We start from the raw sequence: 25,676 nt of genomic DNA on the forward strand, positions 1-25,676 counted from the left end.
GTTATCTGTTGCCATAGTAGGTTTTTTGCAGACTATACAGTCAAGAGTTGATTGATAAACTAATAATATATTTGACAGATGTTTAAATAGTTTTTTCTAGGATGTTATAACAACATTTGGATAAAAATGCCAGATTCAGTGCTATAATTAATAAAAACATAACATTTTCCATTTTTAAAATGAAATTTTAATATTAAATATCATTAAAAACTCAAAATTGAAAAACTTGGACTACCTCTGCAATATAACAAATTAGGGATGTAAACAGTTCTTTCAGTTACCTCGCTCCCAGTTTAGGGCTCTCTGATTTCTGTTGTGTAATCCAGATTTCCTTGACCTGACTTCCCTTAAAAGAGAACTCACTGATGATGTCAGTCATATGTTTTGAGATTTTGTTTTTGTCCCATTGATCCTAACAGCTGGTCAAATGACCGTAAAGAATACCTTCCCATTTTCAGTATTTCTTTCTTGTAGGTATTCATCATCTTCCCCCTTAATCACTGATTGGCCTGAAAGGTCTTTATCTCCTGTATAGACTTCTCCTGTCTTTTGTGCTTATCTCCACAGCGGCCATTTTCCATGTAATTCATTTCTGATACAGGAAGTCTGTAAGCTGCACGTGCTTACATAAACACACATATATGTTTTTAAGTGTGTGTGTATATACCTACATGCAGTGAAAGATGTGACTGCTCGATTTCTTTAGGAAAACTAACAATTGAAATATTGATTTTTAAAGAAATATACAGTATTTCAAATCTCTTAAGATTTCACTTACTTTTTGTTCAGCTTTCTTTTTGGTTTCTACATCCATCCAGGTAAGTTCATCTAAGGTTTTTATAAAAACCTCACGTATATCAGCAATCATTTCTTGAACCTTGGAAAAAATGTCAATATGTTACAAATGCACATAAAATGATCCAGTTATTTTTCCAAAGACATAGTTTGTTTACTATAGGGATGTTTTCCTTGCACTAGTAGCTTGAGCGTGCGCTGTTTAGAGGCCAGACACAAAACCTGGAGGTCAAGTTAAGTAGTGCTTTTAGCCTGTCTTGTGGGAGGAAAGAGGATGGGCACGAGCTAATAAGGCAGTACAAATTAGAGTTAATTAGGTGACAAGAATTCTGTCAGCTACCCCATCCGCTGTTGTGTATCTGATCAAATTACTGTCTGTGTGTCAGCCACAAAAAATGGTGTATTTTAGCTTGGATTGCAGTAGGAGTGATAGGAAGCAACTAAGGTTTAACTTCAGGTTAGAAGCAATTTTTTTGTGTGATTGAGGTCAAATAGAAATAACCAAGTTCTGCCTGTCCCTGCGCCCCATGTTGGCAGGATGTGTAGTGTCAGGCTCAAGGGAAAAGCTGTGACTGTATTGGTTCTCTAGTAAGAATGAACAGTCCGGACAGACTTGTTTCGTAAGACCGGTAATCCTAGAGAATAGATGGGGAATTCATGGCTAGACACGGACCCTAGTAATGACAGTCAAACTGTGAAGTGTGTATTAAGCACAGTATTAGCACTAATAAGATGTAATTTCAGATATTTAAACTAAGTATGTTTTCTCTGGAAAATATGCCTTATAAAATAGTTTTATTGAAATACACCATTCCTATGTTACGGTGTAAAAGATAAAACATTATCTTTTAAATAAAGGCCATCAAATTTAATGTCTTATTTTTTAATCTTGTCTGCTTTAAGAAGCCTTCCATGGTATTTTTAGTGCTTTCTTTTAATCTTAAGTGACATCCGTTCACAGTACCGTTTGCTAATTGCCTGTCTTGCTATCCTGTGCAAAACATCGAATCCCATCGTTGCAGATTGCTGGCACTCACGTTTCCTGATGCATTGTTGAGAAGTAATTTCTACCCTGATTGTCAAATGAGCCTTAAAAAGCCTGAACATAACAATTTGCTTTTTGTAACTACTGGTTCTCTTTGTGTTGAAACATCACTTAGATGATAATTCTGTTATGATCTAGTCTACAACATTTATTCTATACAACGGAATGATTCACTTGCGCTGAGCAGCTTCTGAAAAGAATGGGTCTTTTTAGAGTGGTTAGTTTTTTAATTGATCCTTTCACATTGGGTGTAGTAATGGAACAGCTTCCAGTTATGCCAAATGAGGTGGCTTATAACCACTTCCAAGACTTGTTCACTATAATTAGACATCTTTGTTGACATTAGAATGAAATGAGATTGGATTGCTACACTTTAATAGGAAACTAATCTCTACTAAGTCTTTGTCCAGTAAAACTTAGCCCCTTGGATGGCAGGCGGGTTAAGTGCGTTGAAAGCTTTACCACATGTTTACTCTCTCCAGCAAATGCTTCCTCTACATATAATCGTCCCACTGCATTCTCCATGTTGCCATTGACATAGTTTGCACAACGACGCCAAACAGCGGTTTCTGATGTTGTGCCATAAAGTGCCTGTGAAACATAAACATTAGATAAAACAATGACATCAGGGCCAGCAAAAGGTGAAGGAGCATAGTGACTGCCTGACAGATACACACACACTTCAGAGGAGCCTAACTGACCTTAAATACATGCATTTAATTCACTTACTATTTATGGAAATTAGGTGGACTCACTTAGCAAAGGGAACGTCGGTCGGAGGTTGAGGAAATATAAGAATAATTAGCAATATCCTTTATCCCTCCCAGACATGGAAAGGTAGAGAGAAGAAAACTACAGTAAAAGTCAAGAATAGGAGAAGTTCAAGAGAAATACACTGACACACAACTTCCACTGCTGTGGGGATCTGAATTGCAATTCTGGCTCTGACAGGGCCGTTGCGATTACGCAGTGAATTCATTCCTTCAGGGGTAAGATTGTGTTTTCCACCCACCCAGCAGCTATACTAGTGTGCTCCTCAACTTACAGCTTCTTCTGCTAGAGCCTCCCATGTTTGGGGGCTTACAGGAACCACTGTAGAGGGGGTAGACACGCTTGTTTACTCTATGTGATGTTGATGCAAGGTGTGCAAGGATTTTGTCATGGTAATTTATACATAAGTGATAATACTGAGAGAATAAGATAATAGTATGACATGTGAATGCAAGGAATATAACAGAAGGTTATCCTATTACAGGGCAACGCTGAAACCGTATTCCATAATGAAGAAGTTCGTCTTGCATAATGAGGCCGTTATGCATCTCTTCAGAGACACAGGCCAGTGACTTTCAGTGTTAAAAGCTCCGTAACTGCTACACTTTGAACTGAATTGTATTGGAAAGAAAAATTAGTAATGTTTCTTTCACCCTCATAAATGTTTCAAGTATTGCAGACACAGGAAGAGTCTTTTGAAAATGCTACCAGTAGAACACAGTACAGAAATATCTACTGCAGGCCTCCCTTAAGAGCCTGTAATGTTGGAGCTTTTTCAGATTTTTGTAATTCATTACTGATGAAGAATAACCGAATGGAGTAGAGAATGTGCCAGTCCTTAGTCCATTTCTTTCTCTTTTAGATACTCCCTGCACACATACAGGCTGCATCAGAAGTCATATGCTCGACTAGCAAAAGTAAATGCAACCCCTCTCCTTCAAAACTTGCAAACAAAGCAAAACCAGTAATAAATTTCAGCAATATTAAGAGTAAATAAGCCACAAAATCAGAACGGCTATGCAACAGAGATTGTGCTGCTCAGACTTCCCTTAGTTGTCTGCAATTTAAAAAGTCAGTGTTAATCAATCATAGTTGATTAACTGGTCTCAGCATGACATGCATGTGAAGGTTGGCTGAGAACATGGTAGACCTGCATCAGACCAGGACTGCCCTTCACAGGAATCTTCAGTTAGAGTCTTTTAAAGTATGCCTGGTGTCACCAGAGATGCACAACAAAAAACAAAGTGATACTTTCTACACCAACAGAAACTTATCTGCATTCCTTATTCGTAGCAGGCGGTTGCCGTGCATTACTGTAGACTGCTGTGTATACTGTGGTGATCAATTAGAAATTAAACCTCCTGATGTCACTGAGCATAAATTCTCAATTACACTAGGGAATATAGTTCTTCCTCTTTAAGTAAATCTTAAAAAAAAAAAAAAAAAGATACGGATGTGTTTCTTTGGCAGGAGGGATTGTATCCTCAGGATGCAGTTCCAGTAGCTGTAAGTATTAAAACAGCTCATCAGGCTACTTTGGGTGCTCTTCCACCCCTGTAGCTGGGCTTCTTGATGGTAGAGCTGCTGGAAGGGCAGGATTTTGAAGAAATTTTATTGTGTAACTTACAATTTGGCCTTGAGATGCAGAAAAAGACATGAGTGATTTAGAGTCACAGCATAGCCTCAGTAACACATGTAGGCTTATCTAAATGTGCAGTCTAGTAATCTGGTTAGATCTTTTTGCTGATTTCTTAGAGGACTGGTTGCAGATCCAGTGATCTTTTTGCTAGGACACTGGCACTTTTTGTGGCACATTTTAAGCCCTCTGTATTTAAAACAAATGGGCTTCTAAATGTGGAAGTGACCAGTTGGCCACACATCCCAGCAAAAACAGTATGGGAGATTCGAGGAATCTCCCATAACTGTCCTAAAATGTTTATATCTGAAGGCAAACTAACAAAACAAATGCTGATTTACTTACACTAGCACCTATTATTAATCAATTATTCAAAAATTATATGTTTTTATACATAAGACTATGGTAAATCTTTTCTGTTGTTGTTGTTTCAAACAGTGAAATTTTTCTAACTGAAACTTACTCATCAAAGTCCTAAGAGGCAGTGGAGAATGTCTTTAGTTTGTACATTATAGAGTTGCAAAACATTGTATTCCTTGATGACGCATACTAAGCAAATATGAAGCTTTATGTTGAAACAGTTTTATACTTTCCATGAGTAGGGAAAATAGCCAAATAATTAATGAATAAGACTTACCATGTTCAGATATATAAAACCAACCACACTGAGCATTCATTGACTCTCTCCCATAATTATACTTGTTCTGTAACAAGCAGAATCCCCTTAAAAAGTTATGTATGTGTGTTAAAATGTTTCTTCTGCCCCTAATAGATATAACAAAATAGCTTAAACCTTTTTTTAATGGGGCTTAACAATGTAGAGAGGGCTTTCTACAGAGTAGGAAGTTGTACCTGTGAAATTGTAAAGGCTTTCATCTTCACTCTGTATGTTTGTGAGATTGCTCATCATTTCCTTAAAAGCACTAAAATAATTGCGGGATTAAATCACTGAATAACAGTATTGGGCTCATAATGCTGGACAGTGAATCTATTACTTTTGGATGCCGAAGAGTTTGTAACAAGTCAGTCAGAGCTATAGAGTAATCATTTGCAAACAGATGGTACTGTTCTATTACCAAAATGGCCATGTCATCAGAGGATTAGCTTAGATTCAGACAAACACAGAGACCGAGTACCAGAACAGTGCTTTTCAAATCCACTCCAACAATCAGGCATGTATCATCTAAACGACATGGATCTTCCAGCAGAAGCTTCAGCAAAGATCTCTAGCTTTTGTGTGCAAAATTCAAAACATAAGAAATATTTATATAGTGCGGCTATATAAAACATTTATCTTCTGTGGTTCATAAAGGTCATCTTTACAGTTTAAAAAGAGAGATGAATTTCTGCACCTTACGAAAAGCATTCCTTGTGTCCTTGTAGTTACGGCTTAGACTGTTTACAAGATCCATTACGAATCGCCAGATCATGTAATTTTGAATTTCTCTGTGTAACGAAACAACAATAGTAAGCTGGTAATGTTTTTAGGTTTTTGAAGTGTACCGGAAATAAAAAGCAAATAAAAAGAATAGCTAAGGTACCTACCTGGGAGTATATTTGTTAAGAATAGACTTCAGCCTGATAAGGTATTCTGGGTCGTAAACAACCACTTGTTCTGTATTCTCAACATAAATTTGTACAGTTGACATTATAGCATTTATGAATTTTGACCAGTTGAATACCTGGAAAAGCCATATGCATTATTGTATGGTTAATCATAAAGAAACGGTCTTTAACCCCATTTTTTCCCGTCTGAATATGTTTGAATGAAACAAATGCTCTGCCTTTAGTTTTCCTAAGAGTTTCAATACTTGTAAATGGAGTTATCATAATAGCAACCTATCATCTGGGATCATTTGTTCTTCTTTTGCTCTAAAATCCTATGAAAACAAAGATGATACTTGGCAGAAGGGGTCTAGACATTGCTTTGTTTTCAAAGTAACACAATTAAAAATGTTGCCTATCCTTTCCTTTAGCCTAGAAAAGCAGAAATGTAATTTTAAGCAAAATTTCAGTTGCCTTTTTGCTAAGAACTTTTAAAATGAAGCATGACTAAAAGCCTGATTTTCATTACACGGTGGTTCTGTAGCTATGGGGCAGTAAGACATTCTTGGAGTATATGAGAATCCATTCTGAAGCCTATGGCAAGGGCTTGTTCTGAAGTACACAGAAGTACCTAAAAGGATTTATTTCAATAGGCTTTAAAACACTTGCACTTAAATCTGCTACCTGTAATGAAACTTCCTCTGCATGCTGTATTGCTTGACACTGGAAAAGAAACTGATTTGATAGCAGCTCAGTCTGCAGTACAATGTGACAGACAAATCTCATGCTAAGAATAGTTTTCTCTTTGGTTTTCTTTCTCTTTCTTTCTAAATCCCCAGTTTCTTTATGCTAGTATCCACCTTTGCAAGAAGCCCACGTAACTTCTGTGAGCCAGAACAAAATTGTTTTCTGTTAAGTTTTTATTTGTTAGTGTCCGTCTAGTCTGAAAAGAGCATTATTTTAGTGCGTGGGCACTCTCAACTGGAAATTTTTACTAGTTTTCTACTAAGAAAAGTCATTTTCCTTGTGATAATTACTTGGTTAATATTATGGGCCTCAGAAAACAGATGAGTAAAAGGACTGATAGGAGAACATAGAATCATTCTCTTGCTTCTTGACTAAGAGTATGAAGCAGCTGTGCTGTAAATGAGGAAAGAGGCTAGGCTGTGTGCAGCCACATGGCTGTTCCTCTATCACATAACCAAAGCAATGAAGTAATATTAATGGGAGGTATAACCTACCCCCTAAAACCCAAGAAGTTTGCACCTGCAGCTGGTGGCAGTCTAAGTATTTACACAAGTTTCAAATGTGTTACTTGTCTTGCTCTGCATGGCACCGGCTGAGACAGATAGATGCTTCAGCTTGGGAGTTCTGACACTGTACAGTGTTGTATACTCCTCCAGCCATTTCTCCATTCACTTTAAAAGTGAATGACACTTAATGTTATGGCTGATTCTAGGTACATTGCTTTTAGTTCTCCATATGGCCCACAGTTTACTAATCCACGGCCACCGGAGGCAAGCCTCTGTGGGCCACAGTGTGACTGAGAAAATGATTTAGAGTAGAAGCTGAAAATTGTCAGGGATGATGTCAAAACTGTAGAGCTACTCAGTACTTTCACCAGATCAGGGAGGCACTGTTTTTTAGGAATGAAAAGAAAGATGTTATGTTTAAGAAAAGCAGATCATCTTTGTATTTTATATGAATAAAGAAAATTTTGTTAATTTAAGAACTTTTTGTTATGCCTGTTAGTCTGAAAAGTATTGGCGATTTTTCCCAGTCTATCTTTTGAGAGGAAAGCTCTGTTGGGAGAGGTCACACCTTTCATCAGACAAACTTATGGAGCTGGGGAAAGCAGATAAGCTTTCAGGCGTGCAGTCTTTTCAGGTTTGAAGGAGAAGCAGCAAACTGCTTGCTAAGTTTAGGAATAATTGCTGTTCTATCCTTAGAACCATTACAACAACACTACTAACTCCCATCATGTGTCTTTTAAGCATTTTTTGGATAAATTTAGAGCGCATGATTATTGCTGATCTGCAGTACTCTCCAGGAACTAAAAATAACCAGGGCAATACCGTTTCTTGAACAAGAGAAGTTTGTTTCTGACATTATGAGTGCATTGTGACATTATGACTGTAATGACAATTGTTTTGAGTAAGATCTGTGGGAGATGGTAAGTTATGAAATGAGGAATTGGGTAAGCTAGGCAGAATGGCACTTTCATATAATTTAAGGTTGAACAATTTAAAGTCAGTAAAATGGCAGTGATAATGAAACTGTGACAGGAGTAATAATGTTTCATAGTACCTTACTGGCCTCAAAAGACTCAGTAATGCACTCCTGCCAGTCAGACCTCGGTGCTTGCCATGTAACACACAAGCTAACTTGCTTGTGTGCAAGGTACTGAAGTAGAAGTTGTTTATAATAGAAATACCCATGTCTAGCAGGACATGATCTGTTATTGAGGAGGCACACCCATGTTATGAAATCCCTGGATATTCTTAACCTCAGCTTTCTGGTACCATTAATTAAAGGCTGTACTCTGCAAACAGCACATGGCTTAGGGTAAGAGAAAACGTAGAGCCGAAACATCAAGTGGGAGGGAAGGGGGGAATTTTCCTGTTTCATGGGCTGCTTTCTGCTTGCCTTGGGAGCCTGTTCTACAGATGGAATGATGGAAACACAGGACTTTGTTCTTAATCTGCAGCTTCGGGTAAACAGAGAGGGCCTAAACTGTTACACTACAACATACGTGAATAAATTGGTGGCTGCAGTCTCAACTTGTGACCTGAGCCCTCTGGATCTTCCGTAAAGCACACTGCTGTGGTAGTACGTTGTAGGAAGGGGATTTCTTTGCGTTCTGCAAATAATACTGTCTTGATTTCCAGCAAGGGTTGTGTGTGTGCAAGTGTTGCAAGATTCACCATCCCGAAGCCATTAGGGTAGGTCAAGCTTGCAGTGTTTATTTTTTTTCCTTTCTCCTTTCCATCTTTTTATATTGAAGCAGAGGGGCGAGATCTACCTTGGAGTAAGGACAAACAGGTGGTACAGAAGCACGGTGTTTTGGTAATGCGCTGTTCACTTCAGGTATCCAGTTTAATTTCACATGTGTCGAAGCCCAAGAAAGAACTGTCTTTTAAAATACATCATTTGTCAGACTTGGTAGTTTAATCCCATCAGCTATATATTAGTGTTTAAAATACTAGATTATTGATCACTCACCTTATGATTAATTTCCACTGAGAAGTTGTTTTGGAGTTGTGCCAATGTCATTTTATTGTACAGCAGAATTGGATCATTTCTGTCTTCAGCTTTTGTTGTTGCCTGTCAGAATTAAACATTAGAAAATTACTATGTGCGTTGAGTCAGTTTGCAAGAATTTTGGGAAGTGGTAAGTAAAAAGAAAAAAATGTTTCTAGCTTGATACATCATTATGTGAAGAGCACGTAACTGGGAAGCATCTTGCACATGTGTATGGACAGCGTTTTATGGACAAGCAAATAAAAGGATAGATTAAATGAGCTAAATTTCTGATGACAATACGGAGCTTTACTTTTGCATTTGTTTAGTGTTAAAGCCTCAATAGCACAGGCTGTGCAGCAACATTAATTGGAACACAGAACCATAGTACTCGAAGCACTAGTTAAAGCAGGCCTTGTACGGCCTACTTTTACCGTAGGTACGGTCAACCAATAGGTACGGTCAACACAAGAATGTGTGAGTAATGTCCATGGGATGATGCAAGGCGCAAAATCCTGAGAGAAGGGAATAAAGGAGATGATGTATTTATTGAGGATAGGGTGACAAGCGTGCTGTGACAGGAACGTAATGTGGACATTCTGGTCAGGATGCATGCGCTAGCTAGTATGCGCTTACTTGAACCACTGTACAGAAAGGGAGTCATAACTCACGTAAGCTTTGTATTAGTCTAGGGAATGCAGTTTTGCACCAGGGCGTTGTGAAGAATGTGCATACATTAATGCCTTGATGCCTGTAGTAGAGCCGTTTCTTACGGACAATAAAACTGGCTAACTGCCAGTGAACTGGTACTGTGGTGGTACTTTTGTGAGGCAGGTTTAGCACTGGAGTCTCTAGATAGCACAGAAATCTCTGGGATAACAGTGCAGACAATACAGACATACCAAGAACAGACAAAAACAAGGTCTAATGGTAACTACTGCATCCAAATTACTCCCTTGGTCTCTAAATACTCTCTTGAATATGTTTCTGTTCTTTTCTTCAAACCTCAGTGTGTCCTCTGCTAAGATGCTTCTGCAGGTGTCTGCCATACATTCTTGCATCCCCTTTCATACCGTTGTTCTCATGTGGAAGTGCCTTGTGACAGCATCCGCACTCTCTCCTCACAACTGCCCCTTCCTTTTTACCTTGATATTTTTTGATAGCAAGGAGAGAAAATGCAGGCACGCAAATGACTATGGGAGAAGACTGCTTTTGTAATCCAGGGGAGTAGTTCATGGGATGAACTACTCTCACCGATACTGCCTGTCCCCTGCCTGGGATACTCCAGCTGACTTGTCAGGAGCAAAAATTGTAGATTTCACCCATTCCATCTGCTGTGGAAAAATGAGACGTATCCACTCTTTATTCTCTTTTTCTCCATCTTTTTAAAAACCAGATTTCTCTTCTACTCCCTCTTTCCTATTCTTCTCTCTAATCTATGCTGCGTTTAATATTTTTTCTCTGTATTTATTTTCTTCACAAATTCCTGTGAGCACAATGCTATCTCTCTTCCTGTAACCTTCAGGCTGGTGCTGCATTTTCAAGCTTTGGTGAAAGTGGTTAAAAAATTATTGGGCAACAGCAGCTTACCCATCAACACGTGTAGCCTTTACTAGCAGTAACTGCCGTAGAAAAATTTCAGTTGCAGTTTCCTTTCTTACTCCCCTTCAAACCTTTCTCCAGTAAATCCCTTTTCTTTTAATTATTTTCCGTCTCTGATCTAGGTCCACAGGTGTGTTTCTCAGGAAAATGTGAAGATAATCGGAAGGTTATAATTTATATAAATGGGGAAAAGTCTCTGTTTGCCAAACACATGTCATTACTGTCAGTGTAACTTGAAAAATAACTGAAGCTAGATTTGTATTTGACTTGTTTTACAGTCATACTCAGCTTCAGGGAGCTCCTTCTGAAATGTTTAATAATCACAGGTTGTGTTTTTTGCTCATGAATGTTTGAATTTCCATTTGTTTTTCTCCATGCATTTTTAAATGCTAGCTATTTCTCCAAGGCATACTTTCTTGGAGAACAGCATTTGATTAAAAATGCACTTGGAACAATCAGCAGTGTGGAACAGCTTGTGCAGGACAAAGATTACTTTGTGTTGTATGGCAGGCCAAGGGTTGGGGATCTACTGCTCCGACAACCAAACTGCAGAAGTGGAGAAAAGGACAAAGAGAAAAGAGGCCCCAAAAGCGTCTCCCAGGACACTTTTTCTAAAACAGACTGCACAGAACCAAGTCTGTCTGTCTCTCTCTGCCTCTGTCTCTCGCTCTCTTTTTCTTCTTTTGAAGGACTTTTGTGCGCAGGTTAGGCTAATGCATTTTGCTGCTTGGAAGACAGCTGACTCAAGTATTTTCCCTTGCTCATTCAAAGGCATCTCTTGTTAGGTGTTCCGTTTAGGTGTGCCAGGCTCCACACATTTTTGATCAGCGTTTGATCCCAGAAAATAACATTCGCCAGAAACTTAACTCAGTTTACAAGTGGCTTTCTTAGGCATTAAGAAGAAAGTCATTTATTTAAAGGATACTTGAAAAATGTTTTTTCTTACATTGGCAATCTCTTTCTCCAGGTCCATAACTCTTTTCATTTCTTCAGAAATTTTGCTCTCATTGAAAGAAATATTTCTTTCTTGGAGGATTAGTTTAGCTACAGAAATCATGAAATCAACATAGGCAGAACATGCCTGCAAGAAAGAACACACATAATTTAAAGACAAAACTCTTCAAAGTATAGCGTACCTTGATTACTTGAAGATTTCATCATGATCTTTATGAACTATTTTTTCTTCACCCCTTTCTTAGTTTTGTAGTAATTTATTCTGAAATACTGTTTTATCACAAATGGAAATTAACTTTGAAAATTCTCTCATGGAAAATTGCTGTATGATTTGTAGTACTGTTCAAAGCTAAACGCTGTCGACCACCGCACGGTGTTTTCATTAATTAAAATGAGACATTTGGACATCCATATTTAAACCGTCACCCATGTTTTTCTAGCTCACTTTAACTGTAACTTCCAAAAATACTGCTCCCAAAGAGCAGTGTTCCCAGAAACATAAAGCCAAGAGAAATGCTGATGGAATTGTGTTGCATTAGCATTGTGGGAAAATTAACTCCCAGAAGCAGTGCAACTCCTCTGCTGCTCCTTGGCACGTTTAGAAATCATTTCCCTGTATCTAGATTTAGTATATCTAAATATACTATAGGTAGTATTGTATGTATTAAATTTAACATATCTGAACTTACCAAGGATAGGAATAGAAATATTGAAATACAGTCTCTTAAATGTTACACTGTAAATATCTGCAATCTCTCACTATATTTTACAGATCTCGCACTATATTTTAAAGAACTGAATATTGTTGTAGTGCCTCCGATAATCCACAATCTCTCTTCAACAGAAATGCGGTTTTCAGTATGCTTTTTAAATGCAATTAAATATACAGATTTTATGCAGAATAACTTAATCTCCTAAAGCAACTACAGAAAAATAATTGGATTATTAAAGGATGCAGGTAGCAAACTTTATTCCAAGAGGTATTTCAGTACGTTCAGGTCCTAAGGCAGTAGGACCCATCCCCTGTAATGAATGATATATTTCTATAGCCATTCTACAACTCCCTCCATTGCCGTGCCTCCTCTTGTCAGCCTCTCCTACCTGCCAACAGCGCTGCGCTATAACAGGCTGTGCGCACTGGAAACCTCTGAACCGCTCATGAAAAGTACTGACAGCTGACTTCAAAAAGGAAGGTGCCTTGCAGCACCCCGAAGGACGAAACTCTCGGTGTTCTTTTTAATCCAGATAGGTAGATTATTTTACCAGAGAGAAAAGGCTATGAAACCCCTGACAGCTAGAATGAGAAGTCACAAAAGAGAGTGCCTACCAGGACTGCAAATACCATTTTAAGTATCCAAATCAGTAAACAGGTTTTTAAAAATTCAATGCAGACATAACTGAAAACACCAGTAAGTCAACAGAGATCTTCAGGTACCATCATCAATGAACTTTATTTTTGGTGTAATATGAAGATCATGACATGGTCAATCAGCAGACAAAGAAGTCAGCTAATTTCAGATGGCCTCTATAAATACTTTTGGAAATTCTGATAGGAACTTAGGTGTCAGAATAATTCCTGTATGAGCTCAGGCGTGATAGCTCTTAAAAGAGAAAATGATTTTTAAAAACCTCTTTTTTTTGCAGATTCCATTTGTAGCTTTGTGGTGAGAAGTCCTGACAAAGCCAGAGATTAAAGTACAGGAGGCCGCTATCTTGTTTGCTACGTACAGCTCAAAGAGTAGAATGACACAGCAGGAAACAAGAGCCAAGAAAAGGCTGCTATCAGGGTGCAAGGACTGAAGGGAGAAACACCACTCTCTTGAAGTATTCGTGCTTGTAGGAATATTATGAATCTGCCTTCCAGTGATCAGTCTTTGTTTTTAAAAATACTTCCTTCTCTACTTTCCGGTAGTAGAAAGTCGTATAATACTTGGTGGTAGGTCAGAAGATAAGAGCAGGAATTGTCTTTTTGTGCTGTAGAGGACGTAATAGAAGGAGGGGAGGGAATCATGATACAGGAGCAGCTTCCCAGACGCTATTATAAGACATGTAGTAATAGATTCTCTGAACAGTTAATTCGTGAATGATTGTTGTTGCTAGCATATGATCTGTAATTAAATGTGATCAGTTTTAATTGTAGCATTAACAGTAGCATTGTCAGCAAAACAGCTACAAAACCAAAATGTTCTGTATGCTTTCTTATCACTTCTCCATCTAATGACGAGGTAGAAAACTGGCTAATTGAAAGCACAGTGTCAGCTGCTGTCTGACTTCAGCAAGTACATATACTTAAGCCCTCAAGGACTTGAAGCGTATCCGTGACTAGCAATAGGGGCTATCCCATGTCAGTGCTAAAAGGTTAATGCAAATACATACGAATAATAAGTAAACATCAATTAAAGAAATACATATGAGATTATAGGTATCTATCTGAAGTGTTTTACATGACATCATATACGTTAGCTGCTGCATTTTGATTTAGAAATTGACTTTAGAGGACTGATCTTTTCACATCTGTCATGCAGAAAAGTGTGATCTTTGGTTCTGAGTGGTTCCCTTTGCCTTTTTTTCCTTTCTAAGCCTCTTAGTGATAAAAATCGTTTCCCAGGATGATCAGATTGTGTCTTCCTGCTTAATAAGCTAATTCTAATAAATAAATAAAATTTAGTGGATCAGTTCACTCTGGTGATGCACCCCCATTCTAGGGGAAATGTGGTACGAGAGCAGCAGTAAATGTGTGCTGTTTGGACTCCACTGACATCCTCGGCATCTTCCAATCGATGCATCACAGGTCATAGTTGAGAAATGGCATCCTTCTTGTAGTGACAGAACAGTGGCGATCCATTAGCACTCGTAGTTTATCTGCCTTAATATACATGTTTGCCTTTGACAGTTATGAGGTACCTCTTGATTCAGCCGTGGAGCCTGGCAGAAGCTGCGTTACAAAGCTAAATTGTATCATGTTTATTTCCTTCCAAGAGGTCCTAAAAAGTCAAGTAGCTGCTCTTCTTCTGACTTGCAGAATCATACAGGAATTGTGTGGAAAAGCCATTACTTTTCTTCCACATCTATGTTCAGTGATTACAGAAGACTGTGAAGGGGAGTGATAGGGAAAAGCGAAGGGAAGCAGAGGGCAAAGGAGGGAAGGGAAGAAGGGGAAGGGAAACAAGTGGGGATTTCTGGTGTGTAGTGAGGCCAGAGGAACGTGCCTCCTTCTCATCCAGCGCAGAGACAATTGGTACATATTAGCATCTGGAGCCTGGATAAAAAACATTTGGCTCCCAGTGCAGCCAGGAAGATCAGACCAGGTCTGTGATATCTATGGCATGATATTATAACACCTCACCTTCAGGACATGTGGTCCACTTTGCTTCCATTCCTTGCTCATTTACTTCTGCTCGCCCTTTATCTCATCCCTGTATATCCTCTTAACTTCCTTTTCTTTAGCTCCTAATCTCTTGCCTTTTTACACGCTTATCCGTGTTAGAGCTTCTGTTTCCAGTCTGTGATACCTTTTTCATAGATCAGTCTTGTTTCAATGCTTGTCATTATTACCAACCTCTCTGCTCCCATTTCCCCCAATTCTCCCAGTGGTTTTTCCCAATGGTAGTATTAGACTCTCTTTGGGGAAGAACTGATCCTCTGAGCGTCATCTTTGCATATTCCGACGCCTGAGGATATGCCTGCCTTGAAAATACAGATAAAAGCTTTTAAAAAGTAGTTAGGGATTTGTCAGCTCTGTCTTACCTCTTTGTATGCACCAGTGCATTCATAGTAGTCACGAGAAGGCAGGCCAAGTCCAGGTTGATCGATCTGTAAATACAAATAAGAATCAAAATGTGCTTAGAGACCAAATGACATGCCCTTGTACTAGTCTTTGGTCAATTATAGGTCGCTGATGCTTCACTCTTGCAAGATTATCTTCTGTTCACAGCTGGCTGGCCACAGGGGATTTTCTGTCCCATTCTCTTGCCCTCCTTTAATTCTTTTCACTCTCCTTACGTTTTTTGTCTTTCTTTTCAGTCTTTTCTTCTGTTGCTGAACAATGATGTATAATACCGTGTATAATACTGTGCTAAAATACTGGATGTAACAGAAGACAAAACAGTCCACAGACAAGCAAGGCAGTTACTGCATCTTTGAAATTCATACATGCAAAGTCGTGAAGGATCTATCCACCCATCTACGTGAAAGATTAGCTCATCATGGCTCTTGCAGCAGTTGCATCTCAAGAGTAACTGGTGAAGATTCACCACCTGCAGTACCGTCTTCCTTGGGATTTTCCGTCATCAGAGATCATCTCAGGTTTACAGCAGGGCACTCAAGACATACTCCTTACACAAATGTCCTCAGCCACTTTCATATCTGTGTCAGCTGACTGCAGGTCCCATTAGTAATTTGGCATTTGGACACCTTGAAAAGCCCCTTCCTTTGGGGTCTTTTGGCTGTTTGGACGATAGTCCATGTTTTCAGTAACAGAGCTTTTTTCCTGGTGCATGGAAATCAGCTTCATATTTGTTTCCCTGCACGCTTATGTAAGAGGTCATGTCTATTTTCTGCCCATTGTACATATATATTGTGTCTGTATATCTCTGCATGTCTCAGTTATGCTAACCTTATTGGGAATAACAATGTATGAGTGCCAGGAGTAAAGATGTGTAGCCTGAGAATGCATAGTACGCTGTAAAACTGAATTAAGTTTGAGAACTACAGAGATTCACAAATTCATCTACTAGTGGCTAACTAGTAAAATTCAGCTCACTCATTTTCCTCCTAGTTACCGTTTATATTTGTGATTCTAGTTATTTTGCTGCACTTTTATGATCAACAAGGCTATACCACCCAGGGAGACTTACATGAATGATGTGTGCTGTGGAATTTTTATCATCTGTGCCAACAAAAAAATTAATAAGGACCTTTTTGCCATATCTAGAGTTCAGCTGTGCAATAGCTGTCTCAGCTGTCCATGTGGTACCTAGGCAAATGAAAGATACATATTCAGTCTCTGTGTTTGGTAAACAATGACTAGTACACTAATTTAGAAATTTTAACTGAAAAGTAAATAAACACAGATTAACTCACCATAGGAAGACTCCCAGTTATCTGCTGCTACAGGCCAGTCAGATACATTTGACAGTAAACTGATTAAAGGCATTCCACGTCTGCTATCAATGGTAGCTTGTGGAAAAAATAGAATGAGTTACCAGGACATTTTAAGGCTTACAAATAACATAATACTATTACAATGAGTTCAGAATACTGAAGCTGAGAAATCTGTTTTCACTATCATCACAACAGGATCACGCTCCATGTATGATTAACATTTAATTTTTAAAATATGTTTCAGTCATTACTGCAAACAATTTATGCAAATCCTTGGGACACTGACGGTGAGAACTATTATATTTTGACTCAGCAAAAAGCTTGAAATAATAGCTTTGAGAAGTAACTACTTTATGGAAACTATAGAAAGAAGTGATTTAGGGAGCACTGCTAACTGCTTTACTGTTCCTCCTTCTAGTGGCAGCATCTAGCTCAAATTCTTGGAATAAATTATCTCCTATGTCTTTCTAGGAGCTCGGTATTCCAGTTGTTTTCTAACTCTTTCCTGATAATTTCTACAAAAGACGTCAACTCAAAAGAAATTTAACTGAAAAGATTTGAGTTAAGATATATGCAGCAATCAGATAATTGAAGTAATGTAATCTCACCTAAAATAGCAAAATAAGTAAAATAAGAGATACAGTGCTGATTGACGTTTAACTCTATCAAAATGGTATATTTTAATGTTCAGGAAGGTGGGTAAGAATTTCTTCTCTATCTTACTGGAATTGCCACAGAAACTAGGAGTAGAGTAGCATTGCAGTGCTGACAGTGGAGGATGTGAATCTGTGGATGATATTTACATATGTTATATGCTATAAATTCAGTAGGAACTTACTTTCATTTATACATGATCTGTATAGAGTTTTTGCCTTCTGCACTGCTGTTATATCATTACTGTTTGGTTTGTCCAGGACATCTGAAATACACAGAGAACAAATACATCTTAATATCTCATCTATATTGGAAAGACAGTGAAGGAACCGTAGAGGATACCACCCTAAGGACCAGAGGACAGAGGATCAGTGCTCCCTATCCATCTCAGATTCCAGGGAAGCTTCTGCATTCAAAAGCTGGCGTGCCTGAATATCATATGCCTGATAAGCCTTGCAATTGCATCCATCTGTAGTAGCACGTTGGGCCTAAAGGAGTCAGGTAGATACGCTGTAGATGATCCTCTGCAAAACAGAAATGCCCCAGCTTTTCAGTGACAGTTTTTAGTTACCAAGCTAAGAAAGGTTTCACCGAGGGTGAAGGGAATTGCGGCCAGGGCCCTAAGTGCCCCAACAGGCTCTAACTGCACTGACCAGCCTGTAACCATTTTTTTCTGTAATCCTAATCCTCAGTCTCTTCCCTGCAGCAAGGAATTTAGCTGCACGTTTTCGGGGTCTGCTCTGATATGGCACAACTATGTAACCTTGGATCAGACTTCTGTGAAAACAGCTACATTGTGAGGCCTTGCTGTGAGAAGCCTCACCTGGAGCCTCCACCTGAGCACTCTCTGCTTGCTGGCCAGGAGCAGCAGTTAAGCTCCCCCCTCGCCCATGGTCCTTGCCTGAGCTCCACTGCAGTTAAGCTGGACTTGGCCTTGTACGTTGCTGGGCCTGACCTTGCCTTGCTGGCTTGCCTGCAACATCACTGTGGACTTACCTGGTCAGTATGGGACTGCTGGCTGAACGTGGGTCACCATCCCCAGACCTGCTCTGGGTTTGGGTCCTGTGGGACTGAGCCCCTTGTCTGTGAGGCCTCTGCCCTTGCCTGCCGTGTTGTCGCCTTTGGCTTCCAACTTGCCTCCCCTTGTGGGGCAGCCCACTCTTGCCGCTCTTTTACAAGTGATTTGCTCCACAGAAACTGAAGCCTGCGGAACACCTTGACATCCATGAATTGCAAAGCTGGCAAAACCAGAAGCTATACACAGTAAAGATGTTCACTCTCTGGAGAGAATGATCTGGAGAATGCTGCATGAATGTAAACTCAGGCACTTCTTGGTCTCTGTGTCATTTTCATCTTAAAAAGGGGAGTGTGGACAGTTTGACCTTACTACATTTTGTAGAAAAAGTAGTATTGGTCAGTCTGTGATGTGCCTAGTGAGAAAATTGCTTGCCTGCCCTCTGGCAGGTAGCTGATGGAATACAGATATACAGGACCTAGGGCTGCCAGAGAGCAACTTCTAGCATTTCAGCTGACTTGGACACAGGCAGACCTCTTTCTTCTTCACCTAGCTTGGCTGCTAGTGTTAGTTCACGAGGGTAATGTGGATTTCAGCTGTTAACATGTGCAGGTGAGCACATGGAATTCAGATATCAGAAAGGTCGTAACAAGAGCGTCTTCCAAAGCATTCTCCAAACAAACAGTTTGTGGTGGATTTACCCTGAACTGAACACAAAGGCACTGAAATATTCAGTAACATTTTAAGCTTTGCTAGATAGCGCATCTTGTTAGGATTAAGTGCAAGCCAAAGAAGAAACTTTATATAGTCCACAAACATAAACCCCACTGACCTTTTAAAACAACTTCTAGTTCATCTCGTAAAATGTCAAAGTTACTATAACGGGAGCTGGTTTCTGGAATGACATTCCTCTTTAGCCATCCTCCACAGGCATATTGGTAAAAATCTTTACAAGGCTCTGCAGTGGTGTCCATGTTCTCAATAATTCGGGCTGCTGTAATATCAGACAAATCAACACATGAAGAATCTTTAGAGGAAATAAATGAATATGGTTTTTGCTTTGATCCTGAAAGTAATAAATATACTTCGTTTAGTTTAGAATAGGCTGAAGCCTACTTTAATATATTCTAGATCGAGCAAAGTACTACTCAGTGAACAACAAAATAGAATTATTTTACTTCCAGTAACTTCTGTATTTTTCTGTTGCCTGTGTTTACTGATGGGTGAACTGACTCTAATGTTCCTGCTCCTCATTCTGAGTACTAACTAGGTTTCTAAATAAAATGTAAAGTGTTTCATTCACTGACTCACACTTTGTATTGAAATGTGGTGAGAAGAGACATTAAAAGCACAAGACATATCAGAGGAGGTTAGCATCTAGAGAATGGAGGAAACTGGACATGCAGAAAGGAAGATCTTCATTTCCAAAATAAAAGACCTGTTAGAAATTCCAGGAGAGTAGGATATTTGAGTGCCTGCACAGGTAAAGTTCTCACCACACTTTGCTATTACAAGGCTCAATATAAGACCACAACACCATGTCGCAAACTGCAGTCATTTTATCTGAAGGAGAAAAAGATAGTGGTAAACAATGAAAAGACTGCATTATGTTTTGCGTAGGTTTTCCTTTTCCAGGGATATACCTATCATCTAACATACTTCACTTAGGGGCATCAGGAAATATTCTCAGGACCCATATCAAAAGGAAAGAAAGGCCATCTGTCCTCCTCCCCTCTCTTGAAGAAAACAAGCAAAAAGGCAGGATGTTTGGGCAGTTGAGAACAGTCTTCAGGATAAGGATCAAGTGTAATAAGATGGTTACACTACTTAATACAACCTACAGCAGAGCAAGATCAGAGCCTCCAGTGAGGAAGGAGCAGGCATGGTGAGTGCATGGTGAGTTAGATGTTTTGTACTGAGGTGAATCTCCTCCTAAAATATTGATGGTAATTTAGCTGTCATTCTTGGGAATTTGTGTGGAATGGATGAGGTATCAGAAGAATGGAGGAGAATTAACATGGAACCTGTCTTTTAAAAGGAGGAAAGGAGGAATCAGGAAATTACAGACAACTCAGAGGAACTTCAGTTCCTGGAAAAGTCCTGTATCAAGTAGTCAAGCAGTTTGTAGCAACTTAGAAGAAAACAAGGCAGTATGGGTTTGCCAGGCTGTGTCATGTTAGTTTAACTATCTTCTCAGGGCACAAGACTTGCAGAGATGCTGGAAGTCCTTGCACAGGAGAAGGAGCTGATGATACAGATCAAAATATATGAGGAGATTTGAGTATCTGACCTAATATTCTTATACACACTCACCTAACATTCTGGAATACAAGATATGTACGTAATAACGGAAAAGACAGTCTTAATGTTGTCTGCACTGAGGGGGTAAACATAATCAGAGAATAGATACTGGTTCCCTCTCGAAATGAAAGGATCTGTTCAGTCTTATTCCACATGGATCTGCTGTGGCCTAGCACCTGTATAATGCAGTAAGCATACTCTCTGCTAAATCTGCTGGTGACAAGAAGCTGGGACAGACTGCAGATTCTGTTGCAGGATGGGCTTACCATGTATTATTTTCCTGACTAATTGGAGATGATACCGTCTGAAAAAAATAATCAGTGGAAATAAATATGAAGTAATACTAAGTGCTACATGTAAATGCAGAATGGAGAGGGACCACTTAGGGTACAGGAGAAGTCTCAAGATCATAGTGCATTCCAAACTGAATGTAAACCAGCAGCGTTGTACTTTGCCGAAAAGACAAACCTCATTCTGAAAAATATAAACAGTAATATCATTTAGAGCACAAATAATGTTACTCATTTGGTCTACTCAGCATAGATAAAAGCTACCTAACCAAGGGTACTGCAAACTCAACACTTAATCAGAAATGTGGGGCAAATAAAAATCGGGCAATTAAGAGTAAACAGAGGTCTAGAATATTAGGAAAGTTTAGGAAATTGTGAATGAACTGGGTTGTTTAGTCTAAAGAAGAGAAAACAAAGACAGGAGAATAGTTTCCAACGCAAGTCTCCTGCAAAGAACAGTCCAATCTGTTCAAGGCACATATTCAGCAAGCAGCAGTGGCCTTTGACTTCAGCACACAATAACCTGATGATTTAGGTTAATAATTAAAGTGTAAGGAAAGTAGTGCTCTAGAAATAGATCATCTCCAAACTGTGGAGACTTTAGTACTGGCAGAACAGAACAGGAGAGAGAGATAAACACTGCCATTGGCAGTGTTAAGCTTGCTTGAACAAGGGAACGAAGTAGATGTTTTTTGTAGTTCGTTCCAACTCCACAGTGTTTTGATTCCATAAGGATTTGGGATTATGGAGCAAGGACAAACTGAAATCTGAAACTGTAGAGACAATATCTGAAAAGGGGAGAAAAGAATAATAGAAACAGAGAAATGGTCACTAAAAACAAAAAACTAAAATAGATTCAACCCTGAAGGAGCTTTTAAAGCAGAACTGCACAAATAACATGTTTCTCTACATTTATGCTTGGCAAATAAAAGCTTTTTAAAAACCCCACTGTAGTGGCATATTAAGTTTAAGTTTTCAGATGAGATTATGCCTCAAGTTGCCAGTTATCTAAAGAGCCCCTGCTATTTGTACATTTCTTCATAAAAGCATAAACAGAAGACTCACAACTGAGAAATTATGATAAAGTATTTATTGCATTTCTGAATGAGCAGCACGCCCTGGAAATCCCTCAGACATTCAAAACAGCTCAGAAAAATGCACTCAGTACTTTCAAAATTGGAAAGTGAAGTATGAATACTGATTTTGTGCAGGCTATTGTGAGGTGTTAGGAGATTACAATTAAAATCCCTGTCCTAAAAGTATGTACATAATTGGAATCAATATGATTTGTTATTATGTAAAGTTAAGGGCACACGTAGGTGTTCAGGATGGCAGCAGCATAAATGTAATATTATTGTATTTAATGTAGAAATTAGTTTAAAAATCCTTATGGCCTCTGGAGGCATAAATTCAGACTTAGTAAGTTGCTGGACAGCTGGTACAGAGCAGCGTATCTTTGCTAAATTCTATGCAAGTAGGTTGATAAACGTTGGCTGAAGATGTTAGCGCTCTTAATTTCTAGCCAGACCCTCAGCCTAAGCCTGTTGAGATGCATCTTGACACCCCTGAAATGTTTAGCTAATGCCTCAAAATTCCACATATTTTCTCATTTGGGGTTGCTCGGTTTTGGCACAAAAGTCATTTGTAGCTTTGGAATACCAGGCCATTATGGCCGTAAGGCCTTTAGAAACGGTATCAAGTGCGTTGTGCCTGTCTTTCAAACTGGTAAGAATTTGTTCTGGAAGTACATTTCAAAGATTACTGGGGTTGAGATGACTGGCGTTCCTCGTGACCAGCATCTTAAGTCTAACTGTGATTAGAAGTACTCTAGAAGATATACAAAAAGAAACTTAAATGATTCAGTTACATTTTATCCAAGAAACCATTTAGTACATAGTCCGCAGTAAATTGTCTAGAACAGACATTCAGAAACAACTTTCAATTAGTGATACAAGTGCAACACTGAGAACAAAAACATACCATGTGAACTGATGCATGCTGGAGCTGGTGTTCTGCGCTCTGGAAATTGCATATAGCAAAGCCGAACAAAAACACCCACCCACAACACCATCCCTGCACTATTATTCCCCATGTACAATATGCCTATTGTGCAGAGGTGGACCCAAGTCAAAATACTTGGGGCAGACAAATCTGGGAGTTGCTTTCAATCTAGACACTACAATTGAGTAATGTAATGTAATGTAAGTAATAATTAAATATGAAGTTGGCTCAGCTGAATCAAATACATTTCAACAAAATAATGATTACGTTGTATCATTTAAGTTCTTGCCAGGAAAGTTTTCCTGTTAATGTTTTCCTCAGTCATTACAATTGCAAACCATTTGCATCCTCTGACTAATATTCACAGCAGTTACTCTCTCTTCTACATCTGATTTTCTAGACCTACTCCACATTTTCTCCTAGAACTGGTACCGCCTCTTGGTATCCCTGTTGACCCTATTAAAGTGGCTGGTCAAAGACCACTCAGCCATTGACTGATCCATTGACATGGGCTTCTCAAGTGAAATCTTTTCTTGATGACAGTTTCCCAGCTGCTTTTAATAAACCTTCTGCCCGTTTTCTTTTTTGTATTCTTCTCAAACCATTAGTTTTTTCTAGCTTTTCTCCACTAGTATTCTAGCACTAAGTCTGTCAAGGAAGGGAGAGATGCCAAGAGCCAAGCAACAGCTAGTGATATGTTTGCATTTGCCAGAATACTGAGTATCCTTCCCTTTTTTCAAACATTATTTTTAGTAAATGGTGAGACTTGTGATTACAAGTGTTCATTCCTCCCACATGGGTGAGTCAAATATTTATAGTTATTTCCCCAGTACTTTCAATATTTTCCATGTCTATTGCACTGGTGGAAATGAGAGGTGTAGGCAGGCTATAGTATTTATGTTTACTTGCTTTTTATTTTCTGTTTTTCTTGGAATCGTCAATTTGCTTAGGAAAGTTATAGTTGAGGCCAACATCTGATGGTTTTACAATGTTCCAGTGCTTGGAAGATGGAAGAAAACCATGAACACAACACATTTTCAATTTTGGACTGCTAAGCAGCATAAAAAACCCACCAAAAATAGGTACAGTGTTTAGCACCTGAGTCTTTTCTTTCTGAAGTCAATGGCAGGCTGGCTTCAATTTGGAAGTATACAGGATCATGCCAGCAGCCAGAAACTGTGGAATTCAATCATGTGTTCACCAAGTATGACGCTTGTTTTTTTTTTACCGGTTCTTGAGAAATCCCAGCATCCAGCCCTACCATTACGTCTGTTAGAGCAAGGGGTTTCCCTTCTGCCTGTAAACTTGGACAAGAGGCAGTGGGCACAAACTGAAATACAAGAAATTCCATTTAAATATAAGAAAACTTCTTTACTGTTAAGAGTGGTCAAACACTGACACAGTTGTCCGCAGTGGTTGTGGAGTCTCCTTCTCTGTAGATACTTAAAACCCAATCGGACACAGCCCTGAGCAACCTGCTCTAGGTGACCCTGCCTAAGCAGGGGGGAGGGGGGTGGGGTGGTTTAGACTAGATGATCTCTGGCGGTGCCTTCCAACCCCAACCATTCTGTGATTCTGTAAACTCTGGTATCTTGCTCTTTGTCTAGTTTGTCCTATTTCATTTAAGGGAAGGTAAATGTTTTGAATGGTTCATTTTATTCCTGTCCTAGCTCTAGCTATTTGCTGTAATATAAGAAGTAGTTTGGTAATTACTGTCAAACTCTTCTGTTTTAAGGGTATACTTATGAGTCCCTCTGCTAGGCTGGAGCAGCATCAAAAGGGCAGCATTGTCCCTTGGATTATTTTGGCATGTGTTAGTCCAAAAACAATGACTCTAATAGCTGGGACTGGACATCACAGCTGACTCGTTCAGCGTGGTACGCCAGCCCTGTCATAAGGTAATGGTAGCGTGGAAGAATCTTCTGATGCCAAGAAAAGATGGTTCCTATCCACTGTCACTTTTGCAGAGAAACAGGAAAAAACCCACATCTTGTGTACACCTGGCAAATTATCGATTTATGTAGTATCAAACCTTGCTTTAACCTTGGCATCAGATTGTTCTATTTGTAGTCAGATTCTGTGCAACTTTTCTTGCCTACTACTGTGATACAAAAACAATTACTTAACATTTCTGTTTTAAAGCCCAGACTAACTAATATTAATAAGAATACAAACTAACCAAATATTAATCAAAACTTCAAGTACTGTGAACGTATCAGAGCTCAGTCATGGAAACTGTAGTCTTTCACTTAGGTCTCAGACCTATGTATTAGGTATTCTCTTCAAGAGTGTTACTTGCACATCTAGAACCCAAGTTTTTCTCTTGAGACAGTCATCCATTATCTGGCTGATACCATGGGTATATTTAAAAATCAATGAAATGTGATTTTGTCATCAGCCGAGCCCTGAAGCACACAGCTTGATGTCGAGCACATGAATCACCCCTTTGAAGTCAATAAATAGGACCACTCAAGCTGGGCAGAATCCTGAACGTGCTCTAAGTTATTTATGAGTTGAAACCTGCGCCCAGAGGAGCTTTATGACATGCTCATGGCTGTATACACCGAGACATTTTTGCTCTGGAAATGATCAACGTGAGACTGATGACTACTTTGTTATTTTAATTGCAATATAGGATGATTCATACCTATACAAATGCAGATAATGCATGGTGTCGTTTTCTTTAGTCTTCCGTATTGCTTTGATGAGCAAGTGTTTGGCTTT

The 25,676-nt window shown here is 39.1% G+C and overlaps 1 protein-coding gene across 2 annotated transcripts in view; it reads right to left on the minus strand.

Annotated features, from left to right (window-relative positions):
- The window catches only part of MME (membrane metalloendopeptidase), a 58,494-nt gene that overhangs the window by 24,020 nt on the left and 8,798 nt on the right, over window positions 1–25,676 (minus strand). For both annotated transcript variants that reach the window (XM_068953886.1, XM_068953885.1), the window contains exons 4-14: window positions 19,193–19,354; window positions 17,530–17,610; window positions 16,671–16,766; window positions 16,445–16,563; window positions 15,336–15,401; window positions 11,581–11,715; window positions 9,015–9,116; window positions 5,793–5,929; window positions 5,600–5,693; window positions 2,303–2,431; window positions 779–877 (exon numbers count right to left, since the gene is read on the minus strand). In XM_068953886.1, coding sequence (XP_068809987.1) covers window positions 779–877; window positions 2,303–2,431; window positions 5,600–5,693; window positions 5,793–5,929; window positions 9,015–9,116; window positions 11,581–11,715; window positions 15,336–15,401; window positions 16,445–16,563; window positions 16,671–16,766; window positions 17,530–17,610; window positions 19,193–19,354 — 1,220 coding nt within the window. The remainder of the gene's footprint in view (window positions 1–778; window positions 878–2,302; window positions 2,432–5,599; window positions 5,694–5,792; window positions 5,930–9,014; window positions 9,117–11,580; window positions 11,716–15,335; window positions 15,402–16,444; window positions 16,564–16,670; window positions 16,767–17,529; window positions 17,611–19,192; window positions 19,355–25,676) is intronic.

The sequence above is a fragment of the Struthio camelus genome, chromosome 9, assembly GCF_040807025.1.
Source record: "Struthio camelus isolate bStrCam1 chromosome 9, bStrCam1.hap1, whole genome shotgun sequence".
NCBI lineage: Eukaryota > Metazoa > Chordata > Aves > Struthioniformes > Struthionidae > Struthio > Struthio camelus.